This window comes from Pipra filicauda, unplaced genomic scaffold, assembly GCF_003945595.2.
Source record: "Pipra filicauda isolate LSUMZ 115617 unplaced genomic scaffold, ASM394559v2 scaffold101_size5749837_pilon, whole genome shotgun sequence".
NCBI classification, from domain to species: Eukaryota; Metazoa; Chordata; class Aves; order Passeriformes; family Pipridae; genus Pipra; species Pipra filicauda.
Genome location: NW_024103452.1, coordinates 1,462,920 through 1,486,038, shown reverse-complemented (window position 1 = coordinate 1,486,038; position 23,119 = coordinate 1,462,920). Strand labels below are relative to the sequence as shown.

At 37.1% G+C, this 23,119-nt stretch overlaps 1 protein-coding gene across 9 annotated transcripts in view; it reads left to right on the top strand.

The window, feature by feature from the left end:
* Positions 1-23,119, top strand: part of MAK (male germ cell associated kinase) — a 33,631-nt gene that overhangs the window by 6,392 nt on the left and 4,120 nt on the right. For 5 of the 9 annotated variants that reach the window (XM_039387152.1, XM_039387091.1, XM_039387175.1 and 2 more), the window contains exons 3-15: positions 1,462-1,516; positions 2,437-2,558; positions 3,578-3,657; positions 5,323-5,455; positions 5,547-5,718; positions 9,359-9,526; positions 11,461-11,781; positions 12,786-12,976; positions 13,502-13,632; positions 14,797-14,877; positions 15,546-15,677; positions 16,352-16,426; positions 20,428-20,556. In XM_039387152.1, coding sequence (XP_039243086.1) covers positions 1,462-1,516; positions 2,437-2,558; positions 3,578-3,657; positions 5,323-5,455; positions 5,547-5,718; positions 9,359-9,526; positions 11,461-11,781; positions 12,786-12,976; positions 13,502-13,632; positions 14,797-14,877; positions 15,546-15,677; positions 16,352-16,426; positions 20,428-20,556 — 1,790 coding nt within the window. Of the gene's footprint in view, positions 1-1,461; positions 1,517-2,436; positions 2,559-3,577; positions 3,658-5,322; positions 5,456-5,546; positions 5,719-9,358; positions 9,527-11,460; positions 11,782-12,785; positions 12,977-13,501; positions 13,633-14,796; positions 14,878-15,545; positions 15,678-16,351; positions 16,427-17,070; positions 17,808-20,427; positions 20,557-23,119 lie in introns of those variants that run through there. The other 4 variants (XM_039387240.1, XM_027745043.2, XM_039387319.1 and 1 more) reach the window with 4 other exon arrangements.

Here is a 23,119-nt window from a genome sequence, read left to right as displayed (position 1 = left end):
ATTGCATGCTGTTTTGTTCAGTTTGAATATGCTTTCTTCTAAGAAGGTTGTCAGGCTAACACCAAAGGAGAAGCAAAACTGAATGTGCAGTTGATTAATTAGGGAGTTTATTTATATGACTTGTAAGAATACCAGTCTTAATGGGTAGATTTAAAATACCTTCCAACCCCCTAATCTTTGTAAATACTGCATTAAGTTTCATGTGTTGCTACAGTGATAAATAACAGCAACAATCTGGTCAGGTAAATAAAGGCTGTCTCCTTGGATCTAATGAAGTTGTGTTATGTGTAATCATGAGCTTTGTCATACTTGCCTTAAAAGATGATTCCAAAACAACAATTTATTAGAGGAATGGGGAAGTTCCACGTGAAATTCCTAGGGAATTGCAAGCAGAATATAAAGCATAAATTGAAATACCTGAAATTGTATCTTGCTGAGACTCTTTTTCCTTATTCATGGATTTACTGCACTAAGTTAATTGTAATATAATTTACTGACTTTCTCTTTAAGAATTTCTGAGAATTTCAGGTTTCTCCATATCTTGCTAGTACTGTTACTGAAGTTAATATTAATCTAACCTAAAGAAAACAAAATCTCCAGCTGATAATTTTTATTATTTTTTGCAAAAGGAACAACATTTTGTGTGAAGTGTTTTTCATTCTCATGATTTCAGGATGTGTGATTTTTAAGTTTGGGATTTGAGAGGGGACAGTTTTGGTTGAAGATACTTTTATTTTGAATGAAAATCTTGGGTTTAAATCTCTTCGCTTTAGGTGCTAGAACTTTACAGAAACACAGCAGTGACATTCACAACCCTGTCCCAAGATCTGAGCAAAACCAAATATCCATATCTGGATGTATGCAAGACATACAAATAAATGTATTACACTGTTATGTACAACAATTAGTTTAGAGGCATATGTATGTATAATGTTGCCTGAAAAAAATGAAACTTTTTTTTTTGTAATTAATACCTTGGAACAGATTTTTAAAATGACTGGTTAAGTTAGATGCTTAATTATAATGGTAAGCAGTCCAGACACCTTGCAGATTTTAAAAGTATGATTTTCTTGTTTCCCTAGAATGTGCAACTTAGGCATAAGGATGTGATTTTCCATGTTTTACATACAGTGTCATCATTGCTTACCATATTATTAAGAGCACAACTCCAATAATACAAAGGGATTTTGTGTCCCTTATACTTTGGACTAACATGGTCTCTGGCTGTACTTCTCTAAAAGTATGTTTTGAGTGTTTGATGATTAATCACTGCAAATTTATAGCAATTCTAAGTGTTGAGCTGGTTTTTAATAATATTGCTGATGGGTATACTTGAATTATTTAAATTGAGGTCAAAATACAGGTAATGCTGCACTTAGGAAATAACATGTTTGGGTTTTTTATTCTAAAAGCATTTTGTACTGTTCACTGAAAATATTTTATCTCGGAATTGTATTTCAGAATGAAAAGAAAGTTCTATTCATGGGATGAATGTATGAATTTGAGAGAAGTCAAGGTAAAGTCGTGAACAGACCATGTTTAAAAATAAGTGTCTTGTTAGGCTTGCATGAAGGAAAAGGGCAGCTGCAATGTCCAAGCATAAGGCCAAACTCTTTAAATGGCGACAGATTTCACAAAACCATGGGCTGCTCTTACTTTTAGAGGTCCTGCTGCTTTGTGGAATACCCTACAGTGGGCCACTCAAGCAGTGGCCCTGTCTCACAGCCAAGCCTCTTGTCTCTGAGAGAAGATAAAGAAATTGGTTTTGTATGTGTATATTCCTGTGGTTGACTATCCTGCTCTTTCATTTTATTTGCAGATTTCTAGGTATATCTCCATTCTTTATATTTTGCATTTGGGGCATTTGTAGAAAACACTGGGATATTTGGCTAGCCAAGTGATAGAATAACACTTGAAATCCTGGGCTTAAATTCCGTATTTTGGGCACCTGGGCATTTTCTGTATATACAAAACTCCCTAACAAAGGAGTTTAGATTTAACTTGTTGGAGGTTTCACATAATCAGTATATCCAAAAAGTACATCCATAAGAAAATCCTTGTTCATTAAAGTCTCATGCCAAAAAGGAAAAAAAAATGAATGCTGGGTTTTTATTCAGTTCAGTGAGCAAGAGCTGTTACAGCTTCAGATCTGTCTTTCATTGTAGGGAATTAGGTTTTTATGCTAATCTTTGCTCCAGCTCTGATGTAATCCCTACAAATAGGTTTAAACTACTATTAATATAGTTGTTGGTTTTATTTTGAAATTAAACTGCTATTTTGTTGTTCTTTGAAACAGACATTATGGGATAAGTAACAGTATCAGATGAACATGTTTTGTGTATTCTGTACTAGAAACTTACATGTTAAAAATTTAGTTCTGATAAGGAATCAAGGTCACTGTGGAGTTATCTGAAGCCATATTTTGCTCTGTTACAGTCTCTGAAGAAGCTAAACCATGCCAATGTAATAAAATTGAAAGAAGTCATACGAGAAAATGACCACCTTTACTTTGTATTTGAATATATGAAGGAAAATCTCTATCAGTTAATGAAGGATAGGTATGTCTTTTTTCACAGAACAAGCAATGTGCTATCATGCTTTATTTAATGATTCTCATACTACCTTGAAGACCACGTTGGAATTTCTGGTTTTGGCTCTTCTTGCAGCCCTATTGATGTTAACAGGAGTTGCTGCACCTGCTTATCTGAGGGTAGAATTCTGCATTGCTCTGTGTTACAAGATTGCATATTTTAATGCTTTTGGAAATAAGTTTGATCAGTTGTTAACGTGATAGTTTGCATGCCTTTGTGTAGACTCATGAGAGAAATTCCAAATACTTTTTTTTTCTTTAATAACCTTCACTTTAATGTATAAAGGATTGGATAAGCACTGTTCATTCTACTTTTGCTCATGGGTTTGGCTTAATGTGGGGATGCTTATGTGCGTGTACATGCATAAAACCAACCGATATATAGATTAACACTGATGTTGCAATCTTGGACAAACAGTACATAGCAAGACTTGCAAGGTGGACTTTGGAATAGGATCTGTCTTTGCAGTAACATCTTTCTTTGCAGAATGCTTTTGCTTGTAATGTGTGTTTCCTTCAGACTTTGTCATGCACTTTTACCTCCTAATGTGCCGAGCTCTTGGGCTGATGTCCTGCGATAGCTGCTAGCAGTACTAGCACAGAGTTACTTTGCAGCTGAGCAGCACTGCTCTCAATCAGGGTTCCCTTAAGGGTACCACTGGGTGACACCCCTACCAACAGTGCTCACTGTGTGATGTCTGCCTTGCTGCGTTACTGTGCATTCCATGTTCACCTGGTCAAGCACACTGCCAGCCAGCCAGCTTCTACAGAGGGATAGGATCATGAACCTCTCAGCAGAGGAGTTCCTCTGCAGCACTTACAGTGAGTGAAACTAAGGTCTGGTAGAGTTTTGAAGTGAGCTAGTTGAATATGTCTTATTTTTGTGCACAAGACTTGATGTGTCATGCAAAATGAAGAAATGAGTGTGTTCTGAAGATACATTATTTTTTCTTAATTACATGAAGTTGTTACTCTGTTTCTTCACAGAAACAAGTTGTTCCCTGAGTCAGTCATCAGAAACATGATGTATCAGATATTACAAGGGCTGGCTTTTATCCACAAACATGGTAGGTTTCATACTAGAGTTTAACTGTGTTGCACTTTTTTTTTTAGAAAAGAAGATCATGCGTAGAAATAACATGAATAAAAATATCTAGCAAAGGCTATTAATTATCTCTGATAAAATATTCTTATCTGTTTCAAGTATGGTGCAGTTTTAAACCATGCCTTGTTACTCTTTGTTTTCCTATAATTGGATTTTCCTCTTTCTTTTGGAAAGCATTGGATGTTGTTCATACAATGTTCAGTAGTTCTTTCTATCTTAGCTACTAGATGAATAAACAAACTGTAGAAACTTTTATGCTGTGCTATACTAAACAATTCTGCTTCCTCAGAAAGATCTAATCAAGGAGCATTGATACATCAATACTTTTGTGTTCCAATACTATAACTAATAGGATACCCTACATATAAAAAATACTAATATAACTTGTTCACTGAGAAATTCAAACAATATCCTTATTAAATACAATCTGAATTTATTTTAATACAATCTGAATATATTTTAATAGATGGGATGTTTCTAGGAATTACAGGCACGGTCTAAATTAGAGGTGCAGTGTGCTCACAACAATAGAAAGTTTCACAGAGTTTGCAAACCTCTTAATTAGCTGAAAATGAAATAAGAAACCATGTTCCCAGTGAAGTCTGATTGACTTTCATGTACTCCGATAAGGCCTGTTGATGAATTCAAATAAATAATTAGTTCTGTTCGGTATTATCAAATGCCCAGAAATTGCCATTTTCTTGTCTTTCTGATCAAGATCATTTACTGTTCTCTGATTGTTAGCATCATCTTTTTCTTCCCCATTTCTCCATGAAATCAATGAGAAAATTAGATTTTAAGAAAAACTTCAAATTTTAAGGTACGATATTAATATTTTGATTTGACCATCTTTGGGGATAAGAGTATGATAAATTTGATTTCATTGTAATAGTTTCAGCCAGCTTCTTAGAGTGGTTTTCAATTTGTGCATGCAGAAGTTGAATGCTTTATTCTAGTAAGTGAATTTCCAACAAGTTAACATATAAGATAACAAATTGTGCGTTCCAGTTAATTAGTAGAATTGATTTGCTTAGCAACTTAACCACTGCCCAACTATAGAGGTGCTCAAGCCAATAGCAAGCACTGAAGAAACTTTATGTGCCTCATTACTGATAATTAGTGTTCCTGAGCAGAATTTGCATCTCTTTTATATGTCTGTATCTCCAAGTTGTTGTCAGAATGATAAGTAACTAATTAAAAAATCATTCAAGGAATTTTATGAATCAAGTAAGTGTGTCAGATGCTCAATTTTTCCATTATCCAAAACTGAAAAAGCAGTTGTAGCTTTTGCAAAAGATTTCATTCTGGAATTGGTTTGGTGCACAAACTGATGTTTCTGCAATAGCCAATTCATTTTCTTTAGTGTGCTCATGACTGTTTACATTTGTTAATTTAAGAACACTTGGTGTAATATTCACTGGAGGGAAAATGTGTGCACTTGTTGGGGGAGGGCTACAATTCTTTTATGTTGAATTTATATTAAAAAAAATAAAGAAAAAAAAGACAGGAAAAGACTATATTCTTCTAAAACATCCCAAAGTAAATATTGGATTATTCTATTAGAAGGTGCTGCTTAAGAAGTGATTACATGATGATTTGCCATTCTTTTTTGTCTGATCCTCTACAGGATTTTTTCATAGAGATATGAAGCCTGAAAACCTTCTCTGTATTGGGCCAGAACTTGTGAAAATAGCGGACTTTGGTTTGGCTAGAGAACTAAGATCTCAGCCACCTTACACAGATTATGTTTCTACCAGGTGGTAAGTATATTAAGAATTTAATACATTAGCTTAACTAATTACCTTTCTATTACCACTTTAATTTATCTGTTATTTCCTTCCATCCTTATAGGTACCGTGCTCCTGAAGTTTTGCTGAGATCATCTATCTATAGCTCACCTATTGATATGTGGGCAGTTGGCAGCATAATGGCTGAATTATACACACTAAGACCTCTTTTCCCAGGCACAAGTGAAGTAGACGAAATCTTCAAAATTTGCCAAGTACTGGGGACTCCAAAGAAGGTAAGACTTAAAAAGACTCTTACAGTTGTATTTTTAAAACAAACAAACAAATTTTTACAAAACATTGTGTTATCTGTATTTCAGAACCTACATATTAAATTATTGGTTTAGTAAGTTTCCTGAGGCTTAAGGTTTTCTCAACCATATTTCATTTAAGCTTCCATTATGGCATGTAATGCTAGTCCTTTGTTGTATATTAGCATCTGTTGTGTATCATACCATTATGTGTAGCCTTGTTCTCCTCTGATGAAAGCCAGATAAAATTGCTTAATTTAGTTATTTAAAGCTATTCATATTGGAAAATAAATCAGAAGTCTCTCAGGATTTCATTTGCCACAGCCAGTGCAGTTTTTCTGTGGTGGCACTCAGAATTTAGAGCTAGTAGAAGATACGATAAATAAGACAAATTATGCTTTTCTTTTGAATTTGATCTCAAACACAGATATCTCATAAATATTATTAGCAATGAGAAGTAATGGAGGGAAAATGTGCAGTCTTTTAGAGAGGAAACAATGTTTTTCAGTTACTTTCTGGATGGGATAAATACTATTTTAAATTACAAGGAAGGTTTGGTTAGGGCATATAAAAATGTATGCAATTATATCTATTTCAGTTTAAAAGTTCTTTTAGCAAATGAGTATGTGAACATGCAAGAAAAGGATAAGCTTACCTTCAAAATTTTGAATAAACTGAAAAAAAGACCATATACAATTAAATAATTTTGGAGACAGGTAAGAAATGGCAGATGTCTGTCAGTACTTTATGGATGCAAACAGATCTTGGTGACATAACTGACTGACCAGAGTCTCTAGATCTGGGAAAACCTAAGGGTGGGAGAGAAAAATCAGTTTCATTAGTGTTCTACTGATATAAAATATAGTATAACTCTTGTCTAGTAATGGAGCTGTTATCGATAGAGAAGGAACTGAAAACGTAAAACAGAAATAGATTAAGCTTAGCTAGGAACATGAAGAGCTTGAAAGTGGTGGGAAGACATCCAAGAGAACATACTGAGAAACAGGTGCAAACTCGTGACAGAGCAGAGGATAAAAGGTCAAGTGGAGAGTTACAGATGGTATGTTGTGGAAGAAAAACTTGACTCTAGAAGACTAAGTGAAAATTGGTTATGATGTGTAAAACAGTGCTTGCCATGACACAGTTATGCATCAAAACAATGCGGAATATGAGTAGTATTTTAGGACTTGTGTTTTCAAATGCAGATGTGAAGTTTCTTAAGCGGATCACAAGTCTAGGATACTAAGAAGAACATTTTGATGTATATTAAGAATATCTGTGAAAGAGAGTAACCTTCTAGCTTCTGGAACATTTTCAATGTATAGCATAAACAGCATAGAATTCTGGAAGTGCAGGGAAAGGTTTTCGTTTTGTAGAGCAATAGCTGAGCAGCACTGAGCTGACCGCTGTGTTTTTTCTCTAACCTTACAAGTAGTTAACAGAAGCAAATTATGACTGTTTAGAGTGTCATTCCCTGACTAGGAAGCTTATTGCTTGGGAAAGCAGGGAGCATTACCAGCTGAGTATTTCAGAGAAAACTGTAGCCTCCAATAAAGACCCTAGGGGTTAGAGACAGTGTAAGTCAGCCCTCTGGGATCAGGAAGCTGTAATTAGTTCCTTTGTGCCCCTGTCATCTGCTGGGCAGACTTGGGAATTTTCTCTCCTTACCACAATGCAAAAGGCATTCTTCAGGGAGATCACTGTGTAAGAGGAGTACTTAAATATTATTATAGGAATTATCACAACAAATAATGCATTTGTTTCAAGTGAAGTACTGTTCTGCATTCTGAAAAACAGAAGTAGTTATTTTAATAGTGTGATTTTGCAGATAGTTTTACAAATAGTATTTTTTTCAGACACAAATTTTGATTAATTCCATTATCCCACAATAAGGAATTACAGAAATTATGCACAATAGTTCCTTCCAGTTTGCCTTCCTGTGTTTAAGCCCATGATACCGTACTAATGACTTCTGTGAATTTGGGTGTTTTAAATAGTGACAGGCAACTATTTTGTTTTATTTTTATAAATTACATTGCTTTATTTATTTTATAAATAAATTGCACCATTCAAGTACTGGCAGTGATGGTGCACTTCTAATTTTATTTTTTTAATAAAAATATATTTTTCATTTTTGCTCTTATACTGTTTTCACCCTATCCCTATAATTCACCAGTTCAACATTCAGCCCTTGGTACTTCATTGTAAACTGTTCCTTTATCACTACTTCTAGAAGACAGAATGTCACCAAATCCAATAAAGGAAGACAGTGCAGTGGAGGAGGAAAGAAGCTTTCTCCATTAATTTAAATGAACAAACTATTCTCTGAGGTGGAATAGGAAGTCACTTGAAGTCTTGAGACTTATTTTAACCAGATGTGGTTTATAATTATATTCGAGTTCTTCGGTCACCATGGGCTGTGCTAACAGAGCTAATACTGTTGTACATAAAAAGATGAGTAATAGCTAACATGGTATCTTAAGACCAAATTCTATCAAATCAATCCAATTTGCCCTGTAGCAGAGTAATAGGCTTGGTGGATAGAGGAAAAGCACTAATATCCTACATTGTCTTCAGGAAGGCTTCTGATGCTGTTCCTCGCATTTTCATCAGCATATATATATACAAACTGTACAAGTGCATACCTGTTTTGAAGGCCTTCTTCAGAGAGTAAACTTCACTGGTTCTCATTCAAAATGAAAGATAGATTGAATAGAACTCATGAGTGGTTCTGCATCTGATGAAATTTTTGAAATTGAATTGAAGTCCTTGGAGTGGAATAGATTTTACTTTTTGGTAGATAGGCTGAGAAGGATTGAGAATGTTAGAAAATAAGATTAGAATTTAGAGGGTTTTTTAAATAAAACTAGAGATGTAGCTTTAAAGAAATTTCTTCAGTAATGTGTTGAGTGCTGTACTTAGGCAGGAATAATCAGTTACATAAATATCTGTGGATAACTATCCAGCTAACACATCTGTAGAAGAGGCCATAGGAGATATACAGTGTATTTTATGTTAACAGTATTTTGTTGCAATAAAGACAAATACCGTACCAGTGTGTAGAGAAAGGAGTATTGCTCATGGACATATGAACTAATCTTTCTGTTTCACTTGCTATATTACATCCAGTTTAAAGTTTCCCTTTTCAAGAGAGAAAGATCAGAGTCTAGAGAAGAAATAAAACTTTACAAGCCTAGACCCAGGTATTGTTTGGGTTTCTCTAGCCTATACAAAGGAGTACTGGAAGAAAAGGAGAAGAAATACATCTTCTAATGTATAAAAAAGCTGTTCTAGAGGGAAGAAAGAAGTAGTACTTCTTGGTATCTATGGATGATGCACTCTCTTGTCCTTCAGGTAGAATGTTTCCAAGTGTGGTATTCACAACAATGGTTCCACCTTTACCTACAGGAGAGCTTGAGAAGGATTGCCAGAAACTGGAAGCTGATGTTGCATTCACTAGTGTTGTAATAATTGTAATGGATAATAGGAATGCCTGTTTCTGGCTACTTAGCAAGGAGCCATGCAAACCAAGTATGACTCAAGCTGCATTCATTTTGATGTAATACTTCAAAGATACATAGTCTTTGTTCTTTTTTAGTATTAATTTTTCTTTCCTTTAAAACAGAGTGACTGGCCAGAAGGATACCACCTTGCTTCTGCCATGAATTTCCGTTTCCCACAATGTGTCCCTATAAGCCTAAAAACTCTCATCCCAAATGCAAGCAATGAAGCAATACAGCTTATGAGTGACATGCTAAACTGGAATCCAAAGAAGAGGCCTACAGCAAGTCAGGTCTGAGCACATGAATAATTAAGTATAAGGCTGAATTTTCTTGCATTGCTAAAAAAATTGTAGATACAGAAAGCATTTGGTTCTCATACTACTGATGGCCACAGAAACATCTCCTCACTTTGAACACTTGGGTGGGAATGAGATTGAGTGGTGAGGAGAAAAAGTTCTAAACCTGGCAGCAGACATCATAAACTCTTCAGTTATTTCTGCAGTGTTGTCTTCTGTATTGGCATATTTTAAAACTCTCTCCATACAGGATAGAGAAAAAGCTGAGCCACAAGTTTCCTCAGTTGTGTTCTATAAGTCACTTCTGCTGCCTTTGTTTTCCTCCCCCATCTGTGCAAAGGGTGTTATTGAAAACTATGCTTTGCTTTCTGTGAAGCTGCAGATGGAATACAGTATGGAAGAGCTAAGGATTATTTTTACTTGGAGGTGGAATGTAAATTGTACTAAGTGATAAGGAAAGAACTTTGTGAAGAACATACCAATAGATCACAAAGGTCACAGTTTTTCTCCAAGTTGATTTGAAGAAAACATATTCAAGTACCAAAGATGGTTACATTCTCTGGATTTATTTTTTTAAAATTCATACCTAATGCAATCCTATTTAGAAGTATAGGAAGGAAGTATAGAGGAAATTGGGAAAGAAAAGACATATTGCAAGTTGGTTGTAATGTAAGTGATTCAGAAGTGGTTAAACAGATGGTACCAAATACAGCAACCATTTCTATCCACTTTATAAAGCATAACTATTGTACAGCCACTGAGATCTATCTGTATTCCAGTACTATGTATCTCTACACAAAACACTGTATGGTGCCTTATAAAAGCAAATAACCAGCTTTTACACAAGTGAGTTATCAAGGAAGCAGCTGCAGCAGTTGTGTAATCCACAGTCAAAACAAAGAGTTTAATGCATATACATGGTAATGTGTAAAAAGGCAGCAATTCTTGAGTGCAGCTGAGGCAAAACACCTCTTTGAGAACTAACAAAGAGTAGGATCCTACCCAGAAGGAGTAGCAGAAAGTGCTGTTTTGACATAGAAGGAGGTGTGTTACTAAGGTGTGTCCATGCTCTGCATCCAGTGGTGGACATGAAAAGGTCAGAGTAAAAGGATGAAATAAAATTCTGCCTTAAGACAGACATTTTAGTTTCCTAATAAACACCATGAAGACACAGCAAGCACAGCAAATGTATTTTAAAGCAAAACAAAAGCAGGGAAAGCTGGTGATAAGAAAAATGAGGGAGAAACTTTGCTCATTAACATTCTGTAATTGTAAAACCCATACATGGCAATCATCTCACTTTTTTTCTTGGTTTTGTTTGTTTTGTTTTGTGGGTATTTTTGTTTGTTTGTTTGCTTTATGTTGGGGTTTTTTTGGGCGGTTGCTTGTGGAGATTTGTTTTGTTTGAGCAGTTTTCTTATGTGGAGTTTTTTGCTTCTGTTTGTTTTTGTTGTGTTTTTTTTGTTTGGTTTGGTTTTTTTAATTAAAAAAACCCAGACTGTTCCTTGAGTTGCCAAAACATAGTCAGCAGTGGAAACATGCAATAAAGCATGTGGTAAAGGTAATGGAGACTACTTGTTTTAAAATTGAGATTTGTTACTGCATGAATTTAGAATGGTGTTGAATGTAAAACACACCACAAAGCACAGACTCCACAAAACCTAGCAGTAAAGGAGGGAAAGAAAGGACATGACTACTGTAACATGCACAATTGGATCCGTCTTACTAAGTTATGATGGGAAGACTTTGAAACACAGAACTGCCAGTTATCAATACACACTGTTTACATATGATCTCATTATGCATCCATCCTGCATCTGTGCAGGATTTGCTTGCTTAAATGTTTCAGAAACCTGCTTAGATCCTTCCTGAAGTTACCAAAATCAACTTTTTGAAGTAAAATTAGTATGTTATATCTTCTTCTCCAGGCTTTGAAGTATCCTTACTTTCAAGTTGGCCAAATTTTAGGACCTCCTCCACAGTATCTGGAGAAGCAGACTCCTATTAAACCGGTTCAGCCAACAGAGCCAAAGCCAGCTTTTCCTAAACTGGAAGCTATATCCAAGCCAGAACCTCTGTCTTCACCTGATTTACCTGACAAAACAGAGCCACAGCCCCTGCCAAAGGTTAACCACCAGCCTCTCCAGCAAATTCAGTTGCCTCAGAATACAACTAACCAGCAAGTACCAAAGCAGCAGCAGCCACAGGCACAACCATTTTTTCCAATTATCAATAAAAATTCATCACCTGTAAGTTGTCTTTAATAACTACTTAGATGGTTTTATTAAAAGTTCTTAGTATATTCAACCAGGTGATCACTTGTCCTACATTTTATTAGAGGAAATACAAATACATAACTAGGGACTAATAGAGGATATGCCAGGTCGCTTCCTAAAATTTGGCAGCCAGTCAGAAGAAAAGATTGCTTGTAACAACAATGTGTGTTCATTTATAATAGGCCTTACTGACATGCTTATGCAGTAATGTAGTTATAACAGCTATGACTTATTGACCTTTGAGAAATAATTCACAAAAATACTGTCAGTATACAGTAGAGAAGTGGAAAGGGAGAACTTCTCTTGCCTCATGCAGGAAAATACCCAAGAAGGTTTATCCAATTCCTAACCTTACAAGAATTTAACAATTAATATTTTTTTGTAAGATGAATAGTAAACTTTGGTTTGTAATCTTCATTTTGCTTTTGGGTCGTACTCACTGAACTGCAGTATAAAGCATGTTAAAAGTAAAAGGTATTCAGAAAATACTGGAAAGCAAATGGTAGTCAGATGAAAGGATAGTTTTTAAATTTAGTCATTTCATTGGAAGAGAATGTTAAAGAAAGGCCTGACAAGCTTCTTTTATTTGCTGTACTTACTTTGGGGCCACAGCAGTGTTCTGCACCATTGTATTCTATTTCTTGAAGGTTCATCTACCACTGTTTAGAGCACAAGTTCAACAAGATACCAGCAGCAGAGGCTGAACACAGAACTGCAAATAGAATGTTAACCTCACTACTTTAGGTAGACTTGGGCAATTTAAGGATGAGAGTCCAAAAGAACTATACTCAAAATACATGCTGGCATTATTGTTATGGTTTGTACTTAAAGTCATTCTGAGACTATGACCAAAACAGGCACAACGTAACGAGAAAAATTCCCTCAAAGTCTTTAACCAGTATTCAGAAAGTAAACTAGATACAAAATATAAAATTTTAGAATGGAATTAAAGGTTGTTTTTTTTTTATCTAAAATAGAAACAAGCAGCTAGTGGCCCTCTGAATGTTGCACTAGGTCCTAAAAGCTGCAGAAGACGATGGGGTCAGACTTTGGTAAAGGCTATGGATAGCTGGGATGACTTGGATGACCCTGAATTTGGAATGTCATGTTCAAAGAAGCCTAGCATTGCATTGTTAAAAGAAAAGAAAAACAAGGAATTTATTTTTAGGTAGGTCCTACAATTATGAAATCGTATTTTCTTTTAGCAAACAGTCCCGTAGATTTATAGATTGATTAAGACAAGTCTGCGAAAATTCAAGTCACCCAAATTCTGCAAGAATGCCAAAAGCTGTATGAGCAGACCAGCTTTGGGTGTGGTGTTGATTTGGTGCTAGCAGTATCCCAACACAATCAAATTTGCTTTTAGGCACTACATGGTTTAGGTGTTTCTTGTGTTATTAAGAAAATGTCTGTCTTACTGAAATCAGACATACTAACATAATTTCCTTTGTCAGTTAAGTGATACTGTGCTCCCCATTTGCTCTTATTCTGTACTGTTGGATACACTTATTTCTTCCAACACCAGGTCAAACGCTCATGAGGTATTAGATTTGGCTGTTACTTTTTGGAAATAGACTCTGCTGATGAAAGTGGGATAACTGAAGAGCACCCTATTCTTCAGGCTAAGGTCAGCTTGTGGTATTCTGAGATGGAGGTGTTGGTCACATTGTTTGAAAATTTTGATTTTTTTCAGTGTGCCAGAACCAAAGCCTTCATGCTATATCCAGCCAGGAGCGGAAAATAAGGTTCTGATGAGAAATGATTCTGGAAGATCAAATACATCAGCAAAACAGTACTATCTAAGACAATCAAGATATCTACCTGGTAAGGTTAAAAGTCAATACATATAGAAAATACAAGGTGGGCACAATCTACATACAGTACATTTAAACTTTGGATTTCTCATTGGATAATTTTACTGTTCATAACCAGGCTACATTTTCAAGCTTTGGACTAAATGCCTTTCCCAGAACATATCACAATTGATGCAGAAGTTCATGGCTATGTAAACGTGGCTTGTACACCATAAAAGTTCACAGGACCTCTTATGACCAGTAACATAAAAAATCCTCAGTAATATAAATCCAACGTCTCTGGGACTACTAGAACTATATCCTGATTGACCTATAAGCAAGTGTGTCTGAGGACTGAAGAAACTACATATATTCTCTTCATCAGGAACCATAGTGATAGGACAAAGAGTAATGGGTTCAAACTGAAAGAGGAGAAATTTAAATTAGGTATATAGAAGAAATTCTTCACTATAAGGGTGGTGAGGCACTGGAACAGGTTGCCCAGAGAAGTTGTGGGTGCCCCATATCTGGCAGTGTTCAAGGCCAGGTTGGATGGGGCTCTGAGCAACCTGATCTAGTGGGAGGTGTCTCTGCCCATGGCAGGGGTGTGGGAATTAGAAGATCTTTAAGGTCCCTTCCAACTCAAACCATTCTATGATTTTATACATATATAATGCATATTTATCAGTTTTGCAGTGTCAGGAGGTTGGAGGTCTTCACACAGTTAGCCTTCTTTGTAGGAAGTGTTTAGAAATATCAGCCACTGGCACTGGTAGGAATTCACACATTCACTTCCCCTCCCCGGGTATCTTTAAAAATAGATAACTTAGTCTAAATCTGGGTGCTTTTATCAGGAAAATAACATGAAATTATGTAATTGCTAGAAATGAGAATGGAAAGGAGGGGAAAGCAAAGAGAATGTTTCCTTCAATAAGTATTCTAAATATATACTATAATCAAATTATTTTCTTGGTGTCACTTAGTGTCATTTATTTGTTACCATGATGCTTTGTACAATTCCAATAAGCATATCATGACTTCTGCTGTAATCCACATGTGAGAATTTAGGTGGCTCACAAAGGAATTCCTCATTGTCAGGCAAGTTGTTTTGTTACAACATATCATTAATTTGTCAGGAATTCATTAGGGCAGTGATGACTTCTGAATATGAAATCACTTCCTGAATGTTAAATAGGATGCCCAGAGGCTCAAGAGTTTAAGTCCAAAAGAAAAGAAAAAGAAAAATATAAAGGGCGAGGAGCTTCCCTATCTAAAGGTAACACAAATGGAAGGTTCATCTATATTTCTTCTCCTCTTTTAAGCATGATTCTAGTGTCTCTCTGGTTTTCAGTTAGAAAGGCATAGATGTAAAAGATAATTAATTCCAAGATTTAAGGGAATAATAGCTCCAAGGAGCATATTTGTTATTTATACATATTACTTTAGTTCTGTAACCTGCAGATCTGGGAGCTGTTTTCGTGCAGTGTAATCCCCTTAAGTCTTGTAATGCTCCTAACGTGCGAAGTAACAAGAACCTCTTTGTCCTACTTTTTAACTTAACCCTTAAAGAAATAGTTTGTTTTCAGTCTTGAGAACCCTAGTTTTTGATAGGTATTTTTAATTTGTGTTAATTTTTTGATAGACAAAAATATCAACAATGCGATTATGATTTTATAGAAACCAAGTAACTGTACTAAAAAGACTGTTAAAAGTTCTCTTGAAAGCATGAAGATAATTTTTCTTAAATCAGTGTCACTAGTTTTCATGGCTTAGCTTAAAAATCTAACCTAATCAATGGACATTGTTAATTTACATTAATGGTGTTCACATTATAGCACAAATAATTCAGTGTTGGTTCACTGTTCTAAAAGTGTGCATTTTTCATGGGTTGCATAATGTTTGAAAATTGATATTTATAACATTATTTATCATTTGTTTTCTAAGGTGTAAACCCAAAGAGTGTCTCTTTAGCAGCAGTCAATAGAGAAGGATCACAAGGAACCTGGAACAACCAGTTGTTTTCTAAATCGCTGGCACATACTGGAGGAGGATTGACTTTCAGGAGAAATACTACAGGTAAAAGTGCAATTGAAGATGATCACATTATATCTCATCATGCTTTATTTAATTAATGTAGTTAAGACCATCTGGTTTAAATTCTGTGGTCAAGCTTAGCTTCTAAGCTTTTTTTTCTCTTGTTTTAACAAATGACTCATAACAACTTTTTCATATGTAAAACTATGTATTTTGCTTTCAGAACATTAAGAAGGTATAGACCAGCCATTCTTTATAAAGTTTTGTCAAGATAAATTTTGTCCATAATCCTCTTAGACCATAGGTACTGTATTTAAGCAAATAGTTTGACCTTATTACTGCCTGCTCAGTGTGCTATGGAACATTAGCAAACAGCAGTGTCACCTGTGAAAACAAAATGGTGAGTGGTGTGCTCATGTAATAAAAATGCTGCCTAATGTTCTAAATATGTCTTTTATCTGTTTACTAGCCTTGTCCTAAATCCTGTGCTGCAGGAAAACTCCCCTTATTTTCGGGAACTTTCAGGGAAGTTATTTTTGGGAGTATGTTTTGTGAAGTACACTATTAGTGAAGACTAAGGCTAGTTAAACAAAGTTTCATTCTTGCTTGCTTTTTTCCCCTCTGTTCTTTTACATCACCTAAACAGGTTCTTCTTATCCTTTTTCTAAAGTTCTGTCTTTGCATCTTTTTCTTCCTTTCGTTTTCCTTACCTACAGATGAGAACTTAATTATACCTATTGAAAAGCTATCATGCAAAGAAAGGTTTAATGAAAAATTAGAAGATCCAAAAGGTAATTTATAGCAATTGTAGCCTAGTTCTTTGTATGTTTCTTATTTATGTTTTACAGTTTCTTGTAAAACAATTATGTTTATAATGCATGTTCCTGATGATCATATACTTCCATTTGCAGTTGTACTCTGTTTTGTCAAACCTTGCTCTCTTCATTGTGACTTCTGGATTCTTGGCATTTACTGTGTCTTAAAAGGCAGAGAGTATTTTATTATCCTAATTATAATCCACAGCAGGTCACTGCCCTGTTGCTGGATAATGGTGGAGAAGTGATCCTTAAGCAGCACATGCATCTCTCCTGAAGGACTGCTTGTTCATGACAGGACTTGGGACTTGAACCATTTCCTGCATTTGGATTCTCTACCTGATTCTTACACTGATTTTACAGTGCTGTGGTTGAACAGATTTTGGTGGAGTCACCTTACTGTAAGAAGGTGGAAACTCAGGATTCCAGGCAGCCTAGTTTATGTCTAAATACACTGTTGGCTATAAGCATTGCAAATGCTGGAATGTTTTACCTCTCCCCCTATTCCTGCCCCCTCTGGTGTGTACTGCCCATGTGACACATCTCATTGCAACTACTTGTAGGGTTTTTTGAACTCACTACCTACCTCAAACAATTCAATGACCTTATCCTTTACAAAGAATCAGGTGTGTGTTGTTTGAGATGGGGGTATGGCCTTGGCCACCCTTGTGGACATCATGGCAATGAGTGCTTGCCTATAGACCAGCTGCCAGACCTCCTGGATGCCTGATGGATGATTACTTCTCTAGCAAGAACCCTTTCCTCTCTATGGCAGTAGTCAGAGGTAAGGAACTGTGCTTTTAAATAGGATGTTTTTAAATTTGTAGCTATTCTGTTATTTTATATTGAACTTTTTTTCCTGCTTCCCTTGTTCTCATCCAACAAAAGATCACCCCTGCAGACCTCTCTGTTTCACCCAGACTGTTCATCCTGGCTGCACTTTTTCACTTCCTGCAGAAGAATTCATAAAGGACATTGGACACTGAGAGGTAAGGAGAACCAAAAAAAATGGTTGAACAATTTTTGACAGCTATGCAGCTTTGCCGAGCTGTAGCAAAGAAGCAGATAGAAGTAGTCTTTTTGAGGTTGTATTAATTGAGGCCTGTCATGTTCTTATTTTCAGACCTCAGAATTTTAAGGAATGTTATTGAGTTCTCAGATCTGAACTACTCCCAGTAGCTAGGAACTGGGGAATAAGAGAATGTCTGTGATATATATCCACAAGCAGGTGAATGAACCACTAAAACTGTGTTGTTTTGGTTTTCAGGCAAATTCCTGAAAAGGAAGAACAACTTAGACTCTACAAGAAAGTTAAATTTTATTGGAATACTTCATTAAAGTTTTATTTTTCACCAGCTGTATTGATGTGTCATTCTTTACTTTGGAAACTGGCATCAAGTGGACAGAGGAAAGCTACATGGAGACCCAACTATTTGCAGAGCTGTGAAGTGACAGTTTGAGGAGACTGGCAAAACTCAGTTAGCTGAACGCTTTTTGTTAGTGCTCCTGAACAGGGAGGTTTGCAACAACCCAATGCAGCTGTAATTAGCTGAGGATACCTTTTTTTAGGTTGTAGATGACCACTTTTGTAGCTTATAGATCCACTGCTCTGAGCTCTGACATAATCAGAGAGGACTGAGAGTGTTTGTGTGAAGAGGAACATTATGGGATTGCACAAAGGCTAGCAATTTAGGAGACAAAAACTGTCAAAGCAGATACTGCATGTTTAGTGCAGCTACCACTGAAACTGTGAATATGCACACATTTAATAAAGGTTAAAACAAACTACTGTGTATGGCCTTGTATTTCACAATACTACTGAACACAGAACCATACTACTAGAGAAAAGCATTTCTCTCTGGACATTGTGCCAGCACAGTCTTTACACTGTCCCAAGTGATGACAGATATGAGGAAGGTATGAAATTTTCTTGGACCAGGGAATCTAAGTATTGTAACAGATCCTTCTGCCACTGAACATTAATTTCAGTACTAATTTTGTGTGTACATGCACAATGCTTCTCAGCTTCCAAATGAGGATGGTTATGTCAACCTTCCCATGGGAGTACTGCTTTAAAGAAAGATCTGAACCAAAACTAGGCATAATATTATAACCAGGGTTTAAGAAAGAGGGTAGTTGGGTCTGATCTTTATAGTAGGCCTTTTAGCTATGGAACTGGCAGTCAACTTCAAGTGGTACACCACTTCCCACAAGAGAAGTTGGGTTTCAGTTCTTTTAGATTTAGGCCTGTAGTGGTTTGAACCAGGTTTTCCCCCCGAAGCTAAGAAAGTGGTAAAACCCCAGGGGCTGGTGACCCCTGGAAGTTTTGAAGTTTTGTCCAATGGGCGCTTCTGCGAAATGTAAACATACCACAAGCAAACGGAAGAGAAGGTGAGTTGTAGTTTGGTGTTGTAGAAGTGGTAGCCATGTTCTGAGGCCACGAGGAGCAGAGGGCAGGAGCCCCCTGGGGGGCTTTGGCCCCCCAGCCCCCAGTGGGGGCTGCGGGGACCTGGAACAGCATACAGCTGGGCTAGGTGCCTGCAGTTGAGAGCTAAAAAAGTTTTCTCCACTGTGAGTGAGCAGAGACAGCAGCGGCAGAAGCAGCGTCCAGAAGCGATGGCAGAGAGCCAAAAAGATAAGAACGCAGCAGAGACGGCTTGCAACCAGGCAAGCAGACACAGAGATGTCTAATGAAGAGAGAGAGAGCCGAGAGAGCAACAGGGAGAGAGGAAGCTGGGGTAAGAACTAGAATAAGACCCCATACCCCTCTGAGACCTCTGAGGAAGGAGGGAGATGGACTCCTATTAAGGAGAGGAGCCTTGGAGTGCTGCAGCACCAGAGAGAGAGGAGCTGAGAAGCTCAAAGACGTCCTGAAGCTGGACCGGGATGGAGAAGGAATGCGGGGGGGGGTTGACCTTGGCCCCCCTCGCTGCTGCTGACAAGCCTAGCAGCCTGAGACAGAGCACAGGAGCTCTGGTAGAACTCTTGAGGCAAAGGCTTTCAACTGAATGCTGCCCAAGATGTTCTGACTCAGGGGTGAACCCCCCTGAGGAAGGGACTTTCATGAAGATGCCCCTGCACTTTGTGATATGCCCATGGTGAAGCGAGTTTTGTCCCTGCTGGCAGTCCACAGGTGAGTCCTTCGCTTGGAGTCGAAGGAGAGCCAAGAGGGGTGAAAGGAGACCCCCTTGTGTCTTGAAAGACCTGCGTTTGGAGACGACGGGCCAAGGGGCTTGGAGACCCCCTTGTGTGTATTGAGAAGAGATCCAGCTACAACAATCCAGTTACAGCTGCTGCATAGAGACAGAGAGACCTGCTGCCTTAGAGATATTGCTGCTCTGAAGAAAAGATCTTTCCTTCTTCCCTCCTGGACTTTTATTTGGAGGGGAGAAGAGATCTGATCCATTGTAAATACTTATGTCATGGTATAGATAGTTGTGATCATGTGTACAATGTATTATAATATTTATTTGTACAGTCATTGTAATATATCCCCTTTCCCCCGTTCTGAGTCTCGTGTTGTGTCTGGAAAGCACATCTTATACTAGGTTGAGATGGGGGAGGGGGCTTGGACTAGGGAATTAGATTTTTTTGGGGGATCTCAAACCATGACAAGGCCAAACATGTTGAGCATAAGAGTAGGGCTGAGTGCTAGTTTTCAAATAGCTTAAACCAGCTTCTGGTAAAGCAAGTAGATGTAAGCAAAAGGTAAGATCCTATCTATCTTTCTCTAAAACTCGGTGTAAACCTTTCTATGTTCACCCTTCTCTGTTGTTTTTTTCCTGCTGATCTCCAGCTTGCAAGTCTGCTAAGTGCTGTAAAGATACAAAACAAAAAATTAATATATACTTTTTTTCAAGAGATGAGCACTAGGGAGTACTCTTGGGGTACTGCAAATATATTTTGAAGTGACTATAAAAAGTAGCCAAGGTTTTCTGAATGCCACTGAAAATTCTAAAATTCTGCAATGTCAACAGGAAATCCTGGCTTTGTAAGTAGTGCTGCTTACAACCCATCAGGAATATACACCCCGTCCTTCCATAAAAAAGAAGTTGGCTCAGCTGGACAACGGATACAGCTAGCACCTCTTGGTGCACCTGTATCAGGTAAGAAATACCCTTTTACCATACATAACCAAGACAAAGAGAAACGCTAATTTTCCATGCTTCCAAAGAGATCAGCCCTTAGTAAGGTTTTCCTCAAGTTCTATAATTAAAACTGTAGGGCATAAATTGTTCATAACATAAGTGAACTGAATGTAGGTGTATAGAGGCAGTCCTGATAGCTAGAGAAACTATTGCTACTAATATTTATTAGGTAAAAAAGAAAATAATTACAAAAGGTGCAAACCTTTTATAATTCTAGAAAGTTTGGACCATTTGCTAAACTATGGCTCATTAGTGGCGATGGACCAAGCAGAATTGTAAAAATATGTAACTCCACAGCTCTGTAGTAAATGGTCATGTAGACTGGACTCCATTCATCTGGTAAAAACAACGTGAAGTCTGTTCTAAATGTAACTGTTACCTTGGATCCTCTACAGTATGGATGACATTCTGAGCACTTTCTTTGTATGTTCCTAATTCAGAGAAGATGAACAGAAGTGCTCAGGATGCAGGGGAAACTGGTTTGTGAGTGAAGATTTAGAGCTCTTGTCCAAACCCAGCAGCATGCTTTTCTAGTTACTTCAGAGGAAACAGCAAGGCCCTGAAATTGGTGAATTGTTTAACCAAAGGGCTTATGGCACACCAATCTCATATGCTCCTGCTTAAATAATGTCTTTTTGCTGATGTGCTCTTTTGAGTTACCTGTTCTCCTTAGGAATTTGCAAGTAACTTCTGAGAAGCAGAGAGGGAAGGAAGGAAGGAGATGGCATGCATATATAAAATATGCTTAGATGTATATGTATTCTGTGCCTGAGTGCATCAGAAGCCCACCAGGGAAGGCTGGAGCTGCAGTTCATTATCTTATCAACTCACTGCTGGAACACAGCTGTGAGAGTTTTGATTTGTCACAGTGTGTGGATCAAGGATGACAAAATCTACAACTATCTCTAGACTGCTGTGAATAGTGTGAAAGAGAAGGGATTAGATATGGTGTTCCAAAGGGAAATAAATTCACTGTTAATATGTAATTAGAAATGGAAAATGTGTAGTAAAAGTCAGAAAAGCTGGCAGATGGAGGTCAATTAAGACACTCTTCCATGTCCTGGAAAAGAGCAAGAATACTATTGCTTTAAACCCCTCATATTTAGCCTAAACTTTACAGACTTGCATGGGAAGAGAGATAAGGATGAAGGAAATGGCAGGTTTTATCTCCTAGCTGTCAGTATTTGAACGTTAACATTTTTGGTGACCCTTTGCTTTGCATTATGCAAACTGAAATAAGTTATGCTCTCAATTGTATTTCTCTCTTAATTTGTTAAGTTTTTTAATGCCATGATTTAAATAATTTAATGTAGTATAAAGGATCGGTTTCCCTATGGAAAATGCCAAGACGCAGGAAAAGTGGCCTTCATTGCCAAGCTACTGTAGGCTGGAATCATACTTTCTGACCAAAGATAGGGAATGCCAGCCTACAATAAAAAGGAACAGTATTAGTTTTCATAGAGGTGGAGACCTGACCCCCAGTTTCAGTTCCTTGATGTTCCTCCTTTTTAAATGCCTTGATCCTCACCTGTTCTTTAATGGGTTCAATCCACTGTTTCTGTAAGAAACAGAATGATACACAGGCACCAAAGAACCATTACATTTAAATGTGAAATTTTTTTTAAGAGTATCACTAATACATAATAAAAGAAGACTAAACTACAAATCTAGGAATGGAAGGGGTAGGACCTACTTTGGGAATGCTAAGGTATAGCAGGAGTCTGGATAAGAGAGGTCCCAAATGACTGACTTTAAAGGATTGGGAAAATGGCAGAATTGGTCATGAACATGAAGAAACATCAGCCCCTGCAGCAGCACAGTTACTTTAGTCACATGAAGCTTGAGGAATTGCCAACTACCTGAAATGCAAAAAGGGGAAATCTGAGTAGGAAGGCCAGGAATACAGTAATGCACTACTGCTAGTGCTTGATATCAGGTGGATACCAATATTAAGGAATAAGAAAACCTTCAGACTTGGAACAGATGCTATAAAATCAATGGAGAAATGGGAATTGGAGCAAAGAGGACTTGTCACCAGTTAAACCAGGAGTTCTGAGTTGAGCAGGAGGGAAATAAAAGGCATAAAATCTCAAAGGGAACAAGAAGGTCTCCAGAAGTTGTCCTTCAGTCTAAACTGTTTGGGTCTTAATAAGTTTATCAATGTTATAATTACATGCTTTTATAAATATTTGAGATAGAAGAAAGAACACACTCATTCTGTAGCAGTTTTATAATAGGAGATACAGAATTGTAGGTATATGCATCAGTTTCTCTACTGAATTTCAGTCTCAATGTTTTCTCGAATGATTGCTGCAAAACAAGTATCCAGTAGGTGAGGATTAAACACACAAACTATAGGAAACATGCACCTTATCTTAAAAGAAGCATAGACAGCATGCTCTCAGGCATATAGTGGGATTCTTGCAGGTGTCCTGTGCAGAGTCAGGAGTTGGACTTGATCCTTTTGGGTCTCTTCCAACTCAGGATGTTTTATGACATGTAGGAGACCTAAGCACCTTGC